General features: G+C 37.4%; 1 protein-coding gene across 16 annotated transcripts in view; it reads left to right on the top strand.

The window, feature by feature from the left end:
• Positions 1-16,064, top strand: part of Pkhd1 (PKHD1 ciliary IPT domain containing fibrocystin/polyductin) — a 487,582-nt gene that overhangs the window by 447,864 nt on the left and 23,654 nt on the right. For all 16 annotated transcript variants that reach the window (XM_021197628.2, XM_029539264.1, XM_029539265.1 and 13 more), the window contains 3 exons: positions 4,591-4,726; positions 5,408-5,495; positions 13,976-14,083. In XM_021197628.2, the coding sequence (XP_021053287.1) occupies positions 4,591-4,726; positions 5,408-5,495; positions 13,976-14,083 (332 nt within the window). The remainder of the gene's footprint in view (positions 1-4,590; positions 4,727-5,407; positions 5,496-13,975; positions 14,084-16,064) is intronic.

Here is a 16,064-nt window from a genome sequence, read left to right as displayed (position 1 = left end):
TCTGGAGTCTAACCCTGAGTAGTTTATTTTAGCCATATTTAAGCATAGCACAATTTGGTGAAAACTTATTGTGATGATTAACTCATTCTCACATGCACAATGAAGTATATATAACAAAGGGAAAAAGAAAGCTAAATACAGATAGGATACAGCTACATCAAAACTCTTGGTTAAGTACAAAAAGATAGGTTCTATAGATGGACTAACAAAACAAATTAAAATAAGGGTCTGCAGGAGAATTCAGTACTGGAAAAGTCTCTCATCACACAGATAGAGCGAGCATAGGTCACAGGACTAGTAAACACATCTGTTCCCAGTCTTCTGGGTGGAGAGCAAGTACTAGATCCCTTCCATTGAGGGAATAACTGTGTGTGCTTAACACTCCAGGTTCCCCTTGTGCTTATTTGTGAGCACAGAGACCTACATGCCCCAATCCTTATTATTTTGTATTAATCTCTTCTATTAGAAAGGTTCTGAGTGGTTTCTACCAAGACTTTTACTGCTACAGTACCTCTACATAAATAGAAAACTTTGAATACTTGTATAATATCATTTTCCATTTTTCTAGGCAACTTTAAACCATAATTTTAATTTTAATCCATAATTTTATTCAGGCTAGATTTTTCATAAAATAATATCTTAGATAACTTACTAATTACAGTATTTTAGGTTTGTTTCCTGAATGTTTGCATCTCATTGAAACTTTCGAAAGATGTACCACGTTTATACTTGGCATACTGCATTTTGAAATGGATACTTTCAGGCCACTCCAAGAGTTTAGCCATAAATGGATGGTTCCAGAAGTAAGCTTGCTGTGGACAGTGTACTTAAAGTTGGTCAGGCTAAGATGTGGGGGAATACCCTTCCTGAGAGGACTGATGGCCTATGTGCAAAGAAAGGACACGACAGGTACTGAGATGGTAAAGTGTTATAGGGAGATGGGGTAGAGACTTTGTAATGTGTCAGGCTTAAAATGGCAGACTCATAGTACCAGTATGAAAATGTCAGATCATAAGACATTTCTTCCCAACTGGGGAGGGAAGTTGCTAAGGGAGCCAGCTTGGGTATAACAGGGATCATAGGGATCACTAAACGTGAATAAAATGGTTGGATCCATTCAGAAGGGTAGCTAGGAAAGTCATTCTTGTTTTCCAGAGGGACAGAAGTATCTTCCCCAGGGACAGAGTCACCGTGTTTTATTTATCTTTGCATATCTCACGTTGCCTCAAGCAATTTATGTATTTTTAGGTCTAACAGTGATTGTCAAATGGAATTGACTGGGAAATGTTTTCTTCCAGGGCACAGAAATTCCCCATTCTCCTTTTCTAAGTCCTCTCTATGGTACATATAGACTATATCATTTGTCTAATATGTTGGAAAAAGAGAGACCATGGATGCTCAGGATACCTTGGACATTAAATAAAAACAGGAAGATTACTTTGGTTACTTTGGTTTGTTTAGTCGATTGCTTTTTATTTGGTTTGGCTTAGTGGAAAACTAGTTAACAATCCAGGGGAAGGGCACAATGAAGAGGAAATGCCAGAAATCCCCCACACCACCCCAGTCATCCAAGAAGATCTTGTTGAAAAACAGGGTTCACCACTAGGATTTGTTTATTTCCATTTGATATGTTTATGCAAGTCTTGTCTTGTCCTTTCTTTGCACTGTGGCCAAGTCTAGGAGGTACCCATGTTGTGGCACTAGATTTAGAAGCCCGTGCTGGAAAGAATACTGGTGGTCTCTGAGCTGGAAAGTTTTTGCTATGTCATGATCTTCCTTCTTCAGCTTGCACTTAAGCATTGCAGGGAGAAATATATTTCACATACTTGACTGGGTATTGCAAGCTGTTAAATAGTGTTTAAAACTGGAGGAGATGGAGGGAACTTTCCTCCCCCATTTTTTAAAGTTTGGCTGTAGGTCCTTCTGCCTGCAGGCTACAGTCACATTAGCAGTTGGAAATTGGATAACGACAGCACAATGACAAATCCAGGTTGCTTGCAATAAGTTGCTAATCCCTTTGCTTTAATATTGGAGCAGCGTGTAATGATGTTTGGACATCACTCTAGTTTACTGACGACCCCACTGGGGCCAGCAATAGAACCTTACAACTGTCTAACAAGGCATCAGGTGACTCCCGTCGTCACAGCAACGGACACTGGAATCTAATCTTCCCTCCATCCCTTCTAGCACCCAATAACGCCTAGATTATATAAGTGGCCCATCATTGCTTGGTAACTTGAATCAATTAACGTTAATTCGCACAATGCTATGATGTATTGTGATCACTTTCATTTCAGGGAAGGGGGAGAAATTGCTATAAGTCACCTAAAATGAGGTTGTCTGTGGTACTGAGGTATTAATTGGGTGTCCATATTAAATGCAAAAGGAGCCCCATTGTGAAAGGAAAGTGGATGAGTGACTCTCTTGGCTGCTATTGACCTATCAGAAGAAGACAGTGCCCTTTTCCTTTGCTTTTATCTATTACAGTTTTCCCTATTGCGTGTCAAGTTGATGTATTATAAAAAATTCATTTGGTGACCTTTCACCCCCTTAGCAGATTAAACAATTTCACTTCAATGGCATCATTAACAGGACCCAGCATTTAATGATGATTTCTCTAAAAGGCCACGGAGATTCGATTTTAAGCTAACAGATTTATTGCACTATTATAACATATCGTAAAAAACTGTACCACCTACGGTCAGGTTTTAGGACAGAAACTGCTTAGGAGTTTATGTGGAGCTTAAAGTGGTATTACCTTGGGACATGCTGCAGTCGCAAGTCTCTGACCTCCAGTGAGATGCTGTTTACATTTAATAAGAGATGTTTGGTCACAATAAACTTTAAAGTGTCAAGAACAGGCCTTTCTGTAAGTGCTCCGGCCACTGCTTCCCTACCTAGTGTCTCCAGACACCAATGAACTTATGTCAGAGTCTTATCTGGGCTTTTCAGTTTCTTTAACACAAGCTGCTTACCCATACCAATGTCTCATCAGATGTTTGAGGATGAGTGTAGGAGAGGAATCCAGACAACCTGCAGCACCCCCTCCTGGGGGAGGGGGAAACACTGGCATAGATTTTAAAAAACAATTCTAGTGTGCTTGGTTCCTTTTTTAACAAAGAAAGGAACCTTAGCTACTCAGGCTAAGCAAACTAATGTATTCTGATTGGGTACAGAATTTCCAGGGAGAGGTTTCAGCAGCCAGTGCCTTAGCTTGGTGGATGAACCAAGTTCCTAGGACCATATGCTCCCACTGTGCCTGTACCTTTCTGTGCTTCATCCAGCACAAGGAAATTGTTCCCCATATAGAAACTTCATTTTAAAAACCCCACATTGTAATCATCCCTCCATTATTGCCTCTTTCAGAAATAACATTTACCTTTACCTGTCATAAGCTACCTTTGATAAATAATACTTTATCCTTTCTTACTCCCACAAGTGGACAGTAGAAGACAGAAAATAGAATATGTGACTTGCAAATATTTAATTGATGCTATAGTATAAAATATAATGAAAATCTTATTAGATGAGACAGGGCTAACTACTTTGAAAGTAGCTTATCAAATAATAATAAATGTTGTTGTAGAATGTATGCTGTATGTTGTCTATAGATCTCCATTTACTTGTGAAGCATCTGTTGCATGCCTATGATATGTAATGCATAAGATAAAGGGAATTGTGAGTTTTTTAATGTTCTACTAAGTTACATCTTTCAGCACACCAAAGCACCTTAGTCAAAGTTGTTTCAGGCTATCAGAAGTTATATAGTTAGTTTATGCTAGGTCTCACCAGCAATTAGCATGCATGTTTGAACAAAGAGAGTGGCACTATAGTTCACTGGATCAGTGGCAAAAATAGTTCCAGTGTAAAAGACCTCTGCTACCTCCTTCCGTTTGAACCTCAAACTCTTCAAACATAATAAAAGTATCTAGCTCACAGTGTGATTTTAAAGATATAACAGCTTTGTACAGGAAAGACTAATAGCACATAGAACATAGAGTCAGTGAGTATCTACTACTGCCTTTATTTGCACCATCGGAATCTAAAAACTACAATTAATGTGCAGTTAAGGGACCTACTTAATTCAAGTATATTTGGAAAGTGTGAACATAAAATGGTGCTGAAGTTGGAGTAATCTCTTCTGAGGTTTGTTTAGTCGCATCTAGGCATTTTGGACTAAGCCATTCCTGAAAAGTATTTGTGCTCTAGACATTAGGATAAGATTCAAATCAGAATTTCCCAGAAGAGTTGGTGCAACGGTTTATGGTTGAGAATATTCTTGCAATGTAAACATCTTAGTTCATCATATTGTTCACTGAAGTCTGTTGGGTCCTAACTTAATATATGCTGGTGGAAATTATAATTCCACTTTACTGTGCTTAACGCACATTTTTAAGCATAGCTAATCCGTAATACGTAAGGTACATAATTTGTGAGCAAATATAGAATTATCCACTACAGTATATTTTTGGAGTTTGTAGAAATACAGGCAACTCAAGTATTCTCACCAGTTCAACTGCTCTATAAGAAACAACTACTGTAATGATCTCTGTAATCCTGTGGATGTTTTGACCTCATTTTTTTTTCTAGAAATGCAAGTAGTTTAATAACTAGGAACCTGATATTTACCCGGCCCTCTGAGCTTTCCATCCTGGTGCAGCCTTCTGATGGAGAAGTGGGAATAGAATTGCCAATTCAGCCACGACTTGTCTTCCTGGATGAGAAGGTAGCTCCTCAGACCTGACAAGTTCTCCACAGAATATGCTTTATATCTAAACATCCCCATCTACATTCACAGAGTGACTGCCACATGAATGTAGAAGTTCTCACTATGTTGGTCATTCTTGAATATCACAGCATGTCTTCTTGCATTTCCTATGAAGGTTTGAGATTTATCAAAGAAAAACACAGACCTCTAATGCTTTTCCTCCCCGTGTTGGTTCTGTTCTTAAAGCAGATTCATGTCTTGGATGAACTCTTGCATTCAGCCTCCAGGGCTTTGGTTATGCTTCTTGCTTTTCCTTTTGAGGGCCTGGGACATTGATCCCAGAGTGGTGCCTCTGTGAGGCAAGGGCTCTACCACAGAGCTGTTTCGCAGCCTGCGTTTTTCCATTCCCTTTATTTCTTACTCGCTTCCTTAGGGTAGCTGTGATATCCTCTTTTGTGGCTCCGTTCCACTTTCTCCTCTTGCACATCCTGCTTTAAGTCTCCATAAAATGACTTTTCTCCTTTCAATAAGTCAAATTTGATGCTTGTATGAGAAGAAATGCATTCCACCATTTCCTCTCTTCCATGGAGTACATGTGTGATTTATAACATATATGTGTGAACACATCTCTTTTATTCAGAAACTTCAAAAAAATGATATTCTTAATCTAGTCTTTTCCCTTTCCTGTCTTATTTCCAGAATGAGAGAGTAGAGACTTTGGGGCTCCCCGCAGAACCTTGGATTATTTCAGTTTCTCTGGAAGGGGCATCTGAATCAATGCTAAAAGGTAGGTGCCACTGACTTTCAAGTATTTATTATGACCTTGCACACAAAGGTTCATATTGTCTTACTTGTTTCATTATAATAAAACATCCGAAGTTGGCAATTTTACAAAGAAAAAGGAGTTTGTTTCATAGTTTTAGAGTTTCAAGGGCTAGTGATTTTTTTTTCTGACATAATGCCATAAATACTATAGGGTGTTACATGCAAAGGGGAGGGAATATGTGTGCAAGTAGGTGTGGATGTTTGTGTGTGTGTGTGTGTGTGTGTGTGTGTGTGTGTGTTTGTGTGTGTGTGTGTGTGTGCATGCACACATGCACACATGCATGTGCATTTGCATGTGCAGTGTATATATGTGTGCTTATATGTGGTATATGTGTGTGTATGGTATATGTAGAGTATGTGTGTGTATGTGTGTGTTCATGTACAGTGTGTATGTGTGTGTGTATTAATGTGTCCCCCTTTAAAAATCCACTAGTATTCAGTCATGGAGGCTCCACCTTATAGTCTTCCAAATCCAAATTACATTTTCTTTCTCAACTTCTACTGAATATATGATTCACATAATTTTCCATGTGAAATCTTTTGCTTTTCAGAAAACTTGACAGAATGTGTACCAGAATCCCAAAATTTCATCTCATAAGCACATATTCAAGGAATATTAAATTTCAGCACACTAATACAGAGGTGGCACCTTCCAGCTTTAGCCAATCAATTGGGACGCTATTAAGAATTCATTGCAAATGCGAACAAGTTCAACAAATTCCCAGAGTTCTTTTCATTTTATCACCTGTCTTAATAGGCATCAAAAGACTAAGCTAGCAATAAATATTTACAGCCTTAGTTTTTGGCTATGTCTTAAGTCCTAGTTCCTCTGTACTCCACCAATGGTCCTCTGACACACAGTTTTTGGTAGAGGGTCATAGATTTGCCCAGGAATTCATTTGCCTGCACTTGTATCTTCTATTATGGAAACAGAAAAATGTACTCTCAGTGCTAAGAAGAATAAATGGATTAATTGTGCAAATATGTGACCTAGAGAGAACCTTTACAGTTAGGTTTTGCTTACGTTATTTTCATGCCCTCCCTCACTGTCTTCTTCAATCCTGTCAGCAAATGCAGTACCATCTCATTTCTGTGGGGCTTGTATATATGAAAAGGCATATATTAGCAATTTAATTTGAAGAGTTTTTAGTGCTGGGGAAAAGAGAATTGGGATTATATATTCTGCAGCAAATCCCCTCAATTTATATTTGTTCATGAACCAAGGAGAAATAAACATATATGGCATGATTTTACATAAAATGTAGTTATTATACTTTAATTCAGATCATCTGACATGCCAAACAAATACTTTTTTGATATGTAACCAACTCATTGAGATATAAAGTTGTGGTCAGTGACACACTGCGATCTCAGAGTCCCTAAGTATTAGGTTGGATGTCAACACTTATCTTTGCTTGGAGGGCTACAAAATGTATACTCTGCTATTTTAGAGTAGTTCTATCATTGCAATTTTATATTTAAAATCTAAAGTGTGTTCTACATACATTATTTTAAGGAGAATAAGTTATATATACAGACAAGGAAAAAGAAGCTTATTAACTAAGAGAAACAAGGAGAGAAGATGAAATCAGAGACTGGGGGCTGGAGGCAGACATCAGTGGATTCTAGAATTGGAGGAGGGGAGCCTGGAATTCTTCTTCTGGGAGATGCACATGCATTGGGAGATCTTTAAGCAGGCTAGCATGCTGAGAACTGATATCTGTGTTGGATAACCTTTCTGGTGTATAGTTGGCGAGACTCAACAATTGACACTCCATCAACTGGACAGTAGGGGAGATGTAAGAGTGTTGACTCAGATTGGCTTTTAGAAGTAGAGTCAAGAGATTTATTTCAAATGAAAGAAACAGAGAGTGAAGCATGCCTTTGAGGTTTGACCCTAATACTGTGATAGGAGTTTAGTGTTATTTACTGTGAGTGAAAACACATAAAACGTAAGTGTCTGAATGCTGGACCAAATTAAGAGAAAGAATGGTGAGGCAAGGGGAAAGAGAGACTTTTGTATGAGTGATTTACATTTAAAGCAAAGCTGAAAGAGATTTTTTGGGTCACAATTGTTATTCCTTTTGTGACAAAGAGAGTCAATGATGAATACAAGCTGACAGCTCTGTGTTCTGCTCCAGATAGCTCTTTGCTCAAGATAATTTTCTCTTGCAGAACAAAGTACAGTCTTTTATTTTGCATAACCTACTTCTTTGAGAATTACACATCAATTTAACCATTAACCCAGGTTTCCTTTTTATTATCCCACAAATCATAGTTTTATGATTTAGCCCCTTGACTCTACAGAGAAGCACATTACCAAAACTGGAATTTTACTGCTTGCTCTAGCTGGAACATGGCCCATTGTTCTACTAATATTATGACCACCTTTCTCTTTTCCAACTCCTTCATTGCCTAAGCTTGGCTGTCCTGGAACTTGCTCTGTTGACAGACAAACCTTGACCTCAGAGTTCTGCATGCCCCTGACTCTGGAATGCTGAGCTTAAAGATGTGTACCACCATACCTAAACCTAAGTTTTTCATGGCCACTATTCATCAAGATCCAGATCAAAAGCCTGTGTTTTCCATCCTCAAGATCTGGATCACAAGTGTTCCCTCCATTTCTTGATTGTAGTTCATTCCAGATTAAAAATCCAAACTATTCCTGTTCAACTACAAAACACAAACAATAAGGTTAGCTATGTGGGATCTTGCCCAGAGACCTCCACTCCCTTAAATCTCTTTATCTCCTTCCTTATATCTTTCTGACAAAGATGACTCATTCATGCAGCTACCTCTGTTCTTTCAGGTCTGTAAGGATCCTCATGCAATTCATATTGCATCCTTATATTTTGAATAGTTGAGAAATCCTATAAAGAACACTTCTCACACTAATTTTTGTATTCTTGAGCTCATGTTTTCAGAGTTCTTTCCTACAGCCTTAAGGGCTGTCCATGGTCACCATTTTTCTGAAGGAATACTAGACAGTCTCACTCCCTGGAATCACACTGTTTCTAATTATCATCGAGTCATTAACTTTGGCAGGGAGAACATTTCCCAAAGGAATAACTTAAGGAAAGCACATACATTATTATAGAAATAAGCCTTGTGTCTACAACAAACCAAAGGACCAGCACACCAAAGGACCCATACCTGGCTCTACTCCAGGGTTTGGAACTATGTCACACAATCCTTTCGTTGACAATGCTGGACCTGACAGACTGCCACCTATGTTAGATAGCCTCTCTGGAGTAAAATGGGTGAAAGACAATGATAGACCATGAATGAACAAGAAGGGGAAATGTAAAGAGTGTTGATTGCCTTTTAGAAGTAGAGTCAAGAAATTTATTTCAAATAAAAGAAACAGAAACTGAAAGGTGCCTTTGAAATCTGACCCTAATACCCTGACAGAAGTTTGGTGTCAGTTACTGAGATGGGGAATACCAGAGTCGGAACACAAAAAAGTAAGTGACCAAATTAAAGGAGAGAATGAGGAGGCAGGAGTAAAGAGAGACTTTTATATGAGTGGTTTGAATTTTAAAGCAAGGAGAAAGAGATTTTGGGTCATTTGTTATGTTTTTTTGTGACAAAGGGACTTTACTTGTTTCTTTCTTAAATTCATTTTGGAATGTCAATCCAGACATTCAGGATGGGTCTTCTGGCCTCAGTTAAGCTTCTCTGGAAGTATGCTTGTAGAAACAGGCAGAACTGAGTCTACTTGGTGATTCTAAATCTAGTCAAGACTAACCATTATACTAATATTTCATAGTTTAATGGTTCAAAAGAAAGTATTCATCAAACAATACTTTCAGAATATCTATACCTAAAACCAAAAACCTTTATTCTAGATAGACCCTCTCAAATAAAACTAAGATACTCGAGCTGATAAGTTTATGTCTGTTGAATTTGTATCCCTGAATCACTTTTTATCAAGACCCAATAATTAGCCAAATCTCCAAACTAAGAGTGTGTATTGTCACTTTTGCATCAGAAAGACTTCCCAAAAATTATCTTAGTTGTTGCTGAAAAATAATAGATAGTTTCCATTGCTGTGAAGAGACAACACATACCATTACCATGACAACTCTCATAAAAGAGTTCAGTGAAACTAGCTTGCAGTTTCAGAGGTTCAGTCCATTATCATCATATTAGGAACCACGTCAGCATGCAAGCAGTCATAGTGTTAGAGGAACCAAGACTTCTACATCTTGATCTGAAGGGACCAGAAGGATACTGAATTCTTTGTACTCTGACCATAGCTTGAACATTTAACATTTCAAAGCCCCACTTCCACAGTGACAAACTTTTGGTAACATGGCCATAAGTCCTCCAATAAGGCTATACCTCCTAACAGTGCAATTCTCTATGGCCAAGGATTCAAACACATGGATCTGTGGAAGTCATGCCTATTTAAACTACCACACTGGTATTCAACTCACTTGATCTTGTTCAGGCCTCTGTGAATTAATGAATGTAATTACAAAATCATATCTAGAAAAATTTTTTTACAATATTCCAGTCTATCTTCCAGGAATTACCTTCTTTTGTCCTCTGTTTCCATGATGATCTCTTAGCTTTAGAGGGAGTTTAATATAGGTGTCTTCATTAGAGATGAACATTTACAGGCACTTTGTACTTTGCCCAGAATGAGTCTACGGTCAATCCTATTGACTCTAAAAGGGTGGCTTCTCTGAGAGAAGATGAGAACAGTCCAAACTATGAGCATAATTATAAATATTTAGAAGGCTGTTGATAACAAGAACATTTAGCAAAATAATAAACGGTTTCTCTCATAATGCATATGACCTCCACAATCATGGACTTTTGGCCTGGTTTGTGAAGGAATAAATTACTTCATTTGCAATAGGCCTCAAAGCCAATCAGAAAGTGGCTGGTTGTCTTCTTTACATTTAAGCCACAATTGTACCAGTCACTACATCTTGCCAGGTAGGTGAGCAAGGGTCTAAGTCCATGGATGTCTATTTCTGAGCAGCAGAGATCCCCAAAACAACACAGGCTATTGTTATTGCTCTTAGATACTGATTATAACTGAATAATAAGACCATATGACTAAAAACATTGCATAGATTGGTTAGATGACATAGAGAAATCAATCTTATATCAACCAAAAAAAATTTCTTCCTTGATGTCTAACTTTCATTAGTGCCAGAAGGCTGTATGTTATACATTGTCATAACTGGTCATATAACCTATTTTCAAGGCAATTTGAAGATAGTTCTTTTAACAAATTGACATCTCGAGTTTTTCATCTACTTCATGAGTTAGTCTAGGGTGTTTCTGTTGACTTTGTATTATCTGAACCTTTTTTCTACAGGGAGTGTGGTATCCCTTGGGACAGGAATTATAGCCAGTTAGGAGATGACATGTGGGTGCTCAGTGTTGAACCAGGAGCCTATGGAAAATTAGCCAGTGATCCTAACTGCTGTGTAACTCTTGAATCCCAACAAAATGGATTTTTTTCCCAAAACACTTGAAGTCTCCGTGTTCCTATCAGCACCTTAACTGTTGCAATTTTATGGGTCCATGAAACTGCATGCATTTTGTGAGAATCTCCTTGTAGAATTCTAATGAGAAATAATGATATCCAGCTGTTTGTTTCTTTTTGTGTTCAATGTTGTCTACAAAAGATAGCTCACATAGCATATGACTAATAGAACTTATCTACCTCTATATCCTTGAGCACTTACTCACTTCAGGCTTTCCCTTGTATTTCATTCTATGTTCATTTTTTTGGTATCTTATGAATGCTTCATACCTTTCCCATTCTGTGTAACTTATCAGCCATACCCCATTCGTACTTTCTCACCTATACTCAGCACCTGGCTTATACTCAATGCCTCCTCCAGGACTAGACACCCTTTAGACTTCATGCTTCACACACTTTTATAAATTCTTTCAAATCATCCTTAGTTTATGTCCTTCACTTATCCTAAGGATGACCCCCACTAACTAGCTTAAAATAATATCATGGTCATAAAATGTGAATGAAGAAGAGAAGACTGTAATTTGGTCAACTAAATACTAAGCCATGCCTAATCCAACTAGACTACTTGGATTGATATTACCACTATTGGCAGTTTCGGTAATAGAAAGGTAGATGAAAATAATCGCATTTGTGTTTGTGTGTGTGATTAAGTAGGACACAAATTATATGTTTTATGTTTTTATGATACTCAGATCTCTCTTGATCACACATGAACTGACACATAATATGACATACCTTTATTTCATATTATTGAAAAAGTTCTCCTTAACTTCATAAAGAATTGAAACTAAACCATTTGGAATGGATTAATTAACTTTCTCCAGGTAATTACCAGAGGCAGGGAAATAGCAACTGCAAAAAATTATTTTCGCTGTATAGTCTAAGCCTTTTATTCTGTATTTAATGGTCTTTGTTTTCTTTTCTTAGGCCCTACTCAATGAAAAAGATGTCATCACCACAAAGTGAATTCATAGACAAAGGAAATTTCAGGGGGGTCTTCCTGGATCCCCTGAAATTCAATTTTAGGTCAAAATTGTAGAAACTATTCTATATATATATATATATATGTTTAAAAATAATTTTCCAGCATTGTTGAAATGGCAGCTTGCTAGCATGTATACCAAGTAGCTAGTTTGTTATAGAGGATGTGTGGGGTGCTATGGGGATTTTAGAGACCATATACTCTGCTTACCCGGGTATGATTCCTTGGTGGCTATATAACTGGATTTCAATGCTAGTTTCAGTCTGCCTCCCCACTCCATCCCACATTCTCTCAGCCAGTATCTTGTCTATAGCAGCTTGATCAGGGAGCCTGTCAACCACATTTGTATATTTTATAATAGCCATTCCAAAGATATGATGGACCCTGGAGTAATGTACTGTACTTGGCAGCAAGTGCTTCAGCTTTTGGGCACATATGCTTCAAATCTGAAAATATCATAGATATATATGGGAATCTTTGTGGAGATCTGTAAGGCAAGCTGGTATTTAACACAAAAGCAAACCCATTTGGAGCTAAAGCACTTTCCATTAGGCAGTTTGACGGCTGTTCTATGAGACAAACTCACAGAGCTCGACGGACACATTTCGAATAAATGCTGTTTTGCATTCTTGCTAAGATGAGAACAATAAGGACGTTTGTCAAAGGAAAAACTGCAGCAAACGATTTCATGTTGAACATCTGTACTCTGCAGTTCATTGTTTGCAAGAGTTTATTGACCATAATTTTGATGCATATAGGTTTTAAAGAGTATAAACTACATTTATCTTGGGCGCCTATCATTTACTTGAGTCTTGGCTTATTTATTTCATTTTTTTCTGGGCATTTTATTTATTTTGGCATTCTGTAGAGATGGAAGAAAATATGGTTTGTGTAAAGAAACTTTTAGTTAGCTCTGAAAAATTGATGAGGAAAGGCATTGTTTTCACGGAAAGGACTGAGCAATTGAATTGAAAAATGTTAAGACTAAATGTCCTAAATCTTTATGATTCTTTTCTGCCTTAGACATCACAAACAAATTTGTAAACTTATCACTCTTTGAACTCTTTGTCCTCCATGGTAACATGTTCAGAGTAAAGTATAACAGCCATTAATTCACAAAGTAATTTAAGTGTAGTTGAGTCAAAGGAATTTTATGGTATAGGGATGGGGGCTTAGTTAAGTTGCCCCCTTTAACTTTATGAATGGGTTGCTCATTAGAAAATGTAAGCTTTGTGTCTTTTCTTTTAAACATTTCCCTTTAATTCAAAGAAACCAAGGCCCAATCAATTCATTTTACTAAATCCCTGCACACTTTCAGTCATGATTTGATGATAGACTGTTGTCATGCCGATGGACTAGCTTAATACAGATTCCCTAAGAAGAGAGATTGACCTCCTTGCCTGATTACAGGATTTATTTCTTGTTATACATTCTTTTGTTGGTGCTATTCTTTGAACCCAGGATGTTTCATATGCTAAAAGAGTACTCCACTACTCATCTATAAACCCAGCCCCATCCATAGACTTATATCAAGACAGAAGCCAAATACATAGTTGTAGTTAGGAATATAAGCTTATAATAAGGTATATCTGTGGCTACAATCTCAGCATAAATTTTATAATTTAACTCTAGAATTTAACATAGTTTATAGCACTGTTATATATGTTGAACAAAAAGGTATCTATCCTGAACAATGTTTAGCATATTATGCTTTCAGTAAATGCTGTTTTATATATATATATATATATATATATATATATATATATATATATATATATATATATATATATTTGGTTATTCGGTTCTAGCATTTGTTTAAGATAAAATGGAAAAATTCAATGATCTTTATTAATTCCTTTGAGATATTCAATTCCTTGTCTCCAGAGAAGACTTAAAAGACATTGTTCTAGTTGAGGTAACTAACACCTACCTTTGGTTTTCTGTTTGTTTACAGGGTGTACCCAGGCAGAAACACGGGATGGCTATGTGACCTTCTCCAGATTGGCTGTCTTGATCTCTGGGTCAAACTGGCACTTGGTTTTTACTGTTATATCCCCTCCAGGTAATTTTAGCACAGTATTCTTTTATACCTGTATATTCTCAAAAAGTAACTATTTTTCTTTTTGATTCGAATAACTCCTTTCATGAATAAGAAGCCATGATAGTTTATAGAAGAAGTTTATTTCACTATGCTATAGAGTCTCAAATTAAAGCACCCCTGTGGTAATTCAGATTCAGAGTCTATTTAATTAACAAGACTAAATACGTATTTCCCCATTGGTGTTACTGTTTATTTTATACTCCCCTCCTCTTTTCTCTAGTTCCTCCCCTTCCTTTTTCTCTTTCTTTTACATATATGACTTACACTTATTAAAAATCCATAAGACAATTGAGCGGTTGAATATGTTGGACACAAATCTTTCCATCCCAGTTCCCTTGTTCTTTCTTCATGGAAAAAGTGAAGCAAGACCTATTAGTATTCCAGTATCTGAAAGCCTTGGTAAATGGCATGGGTTAACTGTGAACCAAGTCAGTCATCCTTCCTAAGCCATTTGAAGGTATCTGTTTTCTGATCCATCTAATGTGTCTCAGATGAAGATATATAGTAAATGCTTGTCTAAAAAAAGTAGTTTAAATTGTTTCCAAGGGAGCCAGGACAACAGCTGTGGCATTTTACAAAACCTTTGAGCTAAAGTGTCATGTAGAGATGTACTGAAAGGCACTTGTCAAGGAATATAAAAAAAGAAAGCCACAGTATTTGAGTTACATGTCTACAGTTATTATTTATACCAATCACTTCTTGACAAAAATCATTTGTAAAGTATTAATCTTCTTCAAGTTAATAAATCAGGATGCTAAAATTGTAAATATTAGCCTTTCTTAGGTAGACACAAAAACTGTGGAGACAGATACAGGAATATTGCTAGAGTCCAGGATACAAACTTTGTACAGGATAGTGAGATCTCAGTTTCTAAAGTGAAATCTACTGTAGAGGATTTGATAAATCTTGCCTAAAACTGCTTCAGCATAGTGCAAGGAAGAACTTCAGTGAACATGCCTCAAGTCCAAGATTAAAACCATTTTTCTTAACAAAAGATCTATCTTCTGAAATATAAAATTGTTGTCAAGTTGTGGTTTTGTGAGTCAGATATTCTTTTCATACCTATGAATCTGTCTGGACACTGATTCATGGTGAAACCTGCTCATTCACCAGCTGCAGGAATTTTTGCCTTAAGCTCAACTTTTTGAATGTATGCTTTAATGGGTCAGACTTGTTGCTTGGGACCCTGACCAATACCCTTGGAAGCTGGGGTAAGAAGGAGGAGAATCAATGGCACAGACTCCAGGAGTTAGGCAAGTGTCAAAAGTAGACTTGTTAATTCCAGGAACTGGGCAAACCTTTGTACACCCCTCCAAGTAGCTCATTGCCTCTCAAGTAGTCAGCAGTGGCCCTCTCTCTTTCTCATTGGCTTGCTCCATCACTGGATCATGTGTCAGCAGTCTCTAGCCAGGCCTGGTAGATTCTAGGTTGGCATGGGAACGAAATAGCAGCGCATGCATCAACTTTGTGGTTGAGTCTGCTTGGCTAAATTTTTCTACACAGTCTCACAGGGCCCTGAGTAGTTTGTCACAGATTGTCCGACATTTTGATACTTTTGCCCTTTAGTTTTCCAGTGGTTAACTAAGACTCTCCACATGATTCATCAATAGTATCCTAAGGAATAGACTATAAAAATCAATGCAAGAATTGCTGATAAAAAGCTTCTACAACCACATATGGACTTGGCATTTATTGGTAGATTGCTGTTTTGTTTTCTTCATTCTGAAAACTTGAAGATGTGAAATGACCTTGAATGTTTTCCCTAGACTATTCTTTTATTATTATTATTTTCTTTATTTACATTTCAAATGCTATCCCGAAAGTTTCCTATACCCCTCCCCCCAACCTCTGCTCCCCTACCCACCCACTCCCACTACTTGGCCCAGGCCTTGCCTTGTGCTGGGTCATATAAAGTTTGCAAGACCAAGGGGCCTCTATTCCC

The sequence above is a fragment of the Mus pahari genome, chromosome 5 (genome assembly GCF_900095145.1).
Source record: "Mus pahari chromosome 5, PAHARI_EIJ_v1.1, whole genome shotgun sequence".
Classification (NCBI taxonomy): Eukaryota; Metazoa; Chordata; class Mammalia; order Rodentia; family Muridae; genus Mus; species Mus pahari.
The sequence above is the reverse complement of the archived record's forward strand: the minus strand, read 5'-3'. Positions and strand labels throughout refer to the sequence as shown.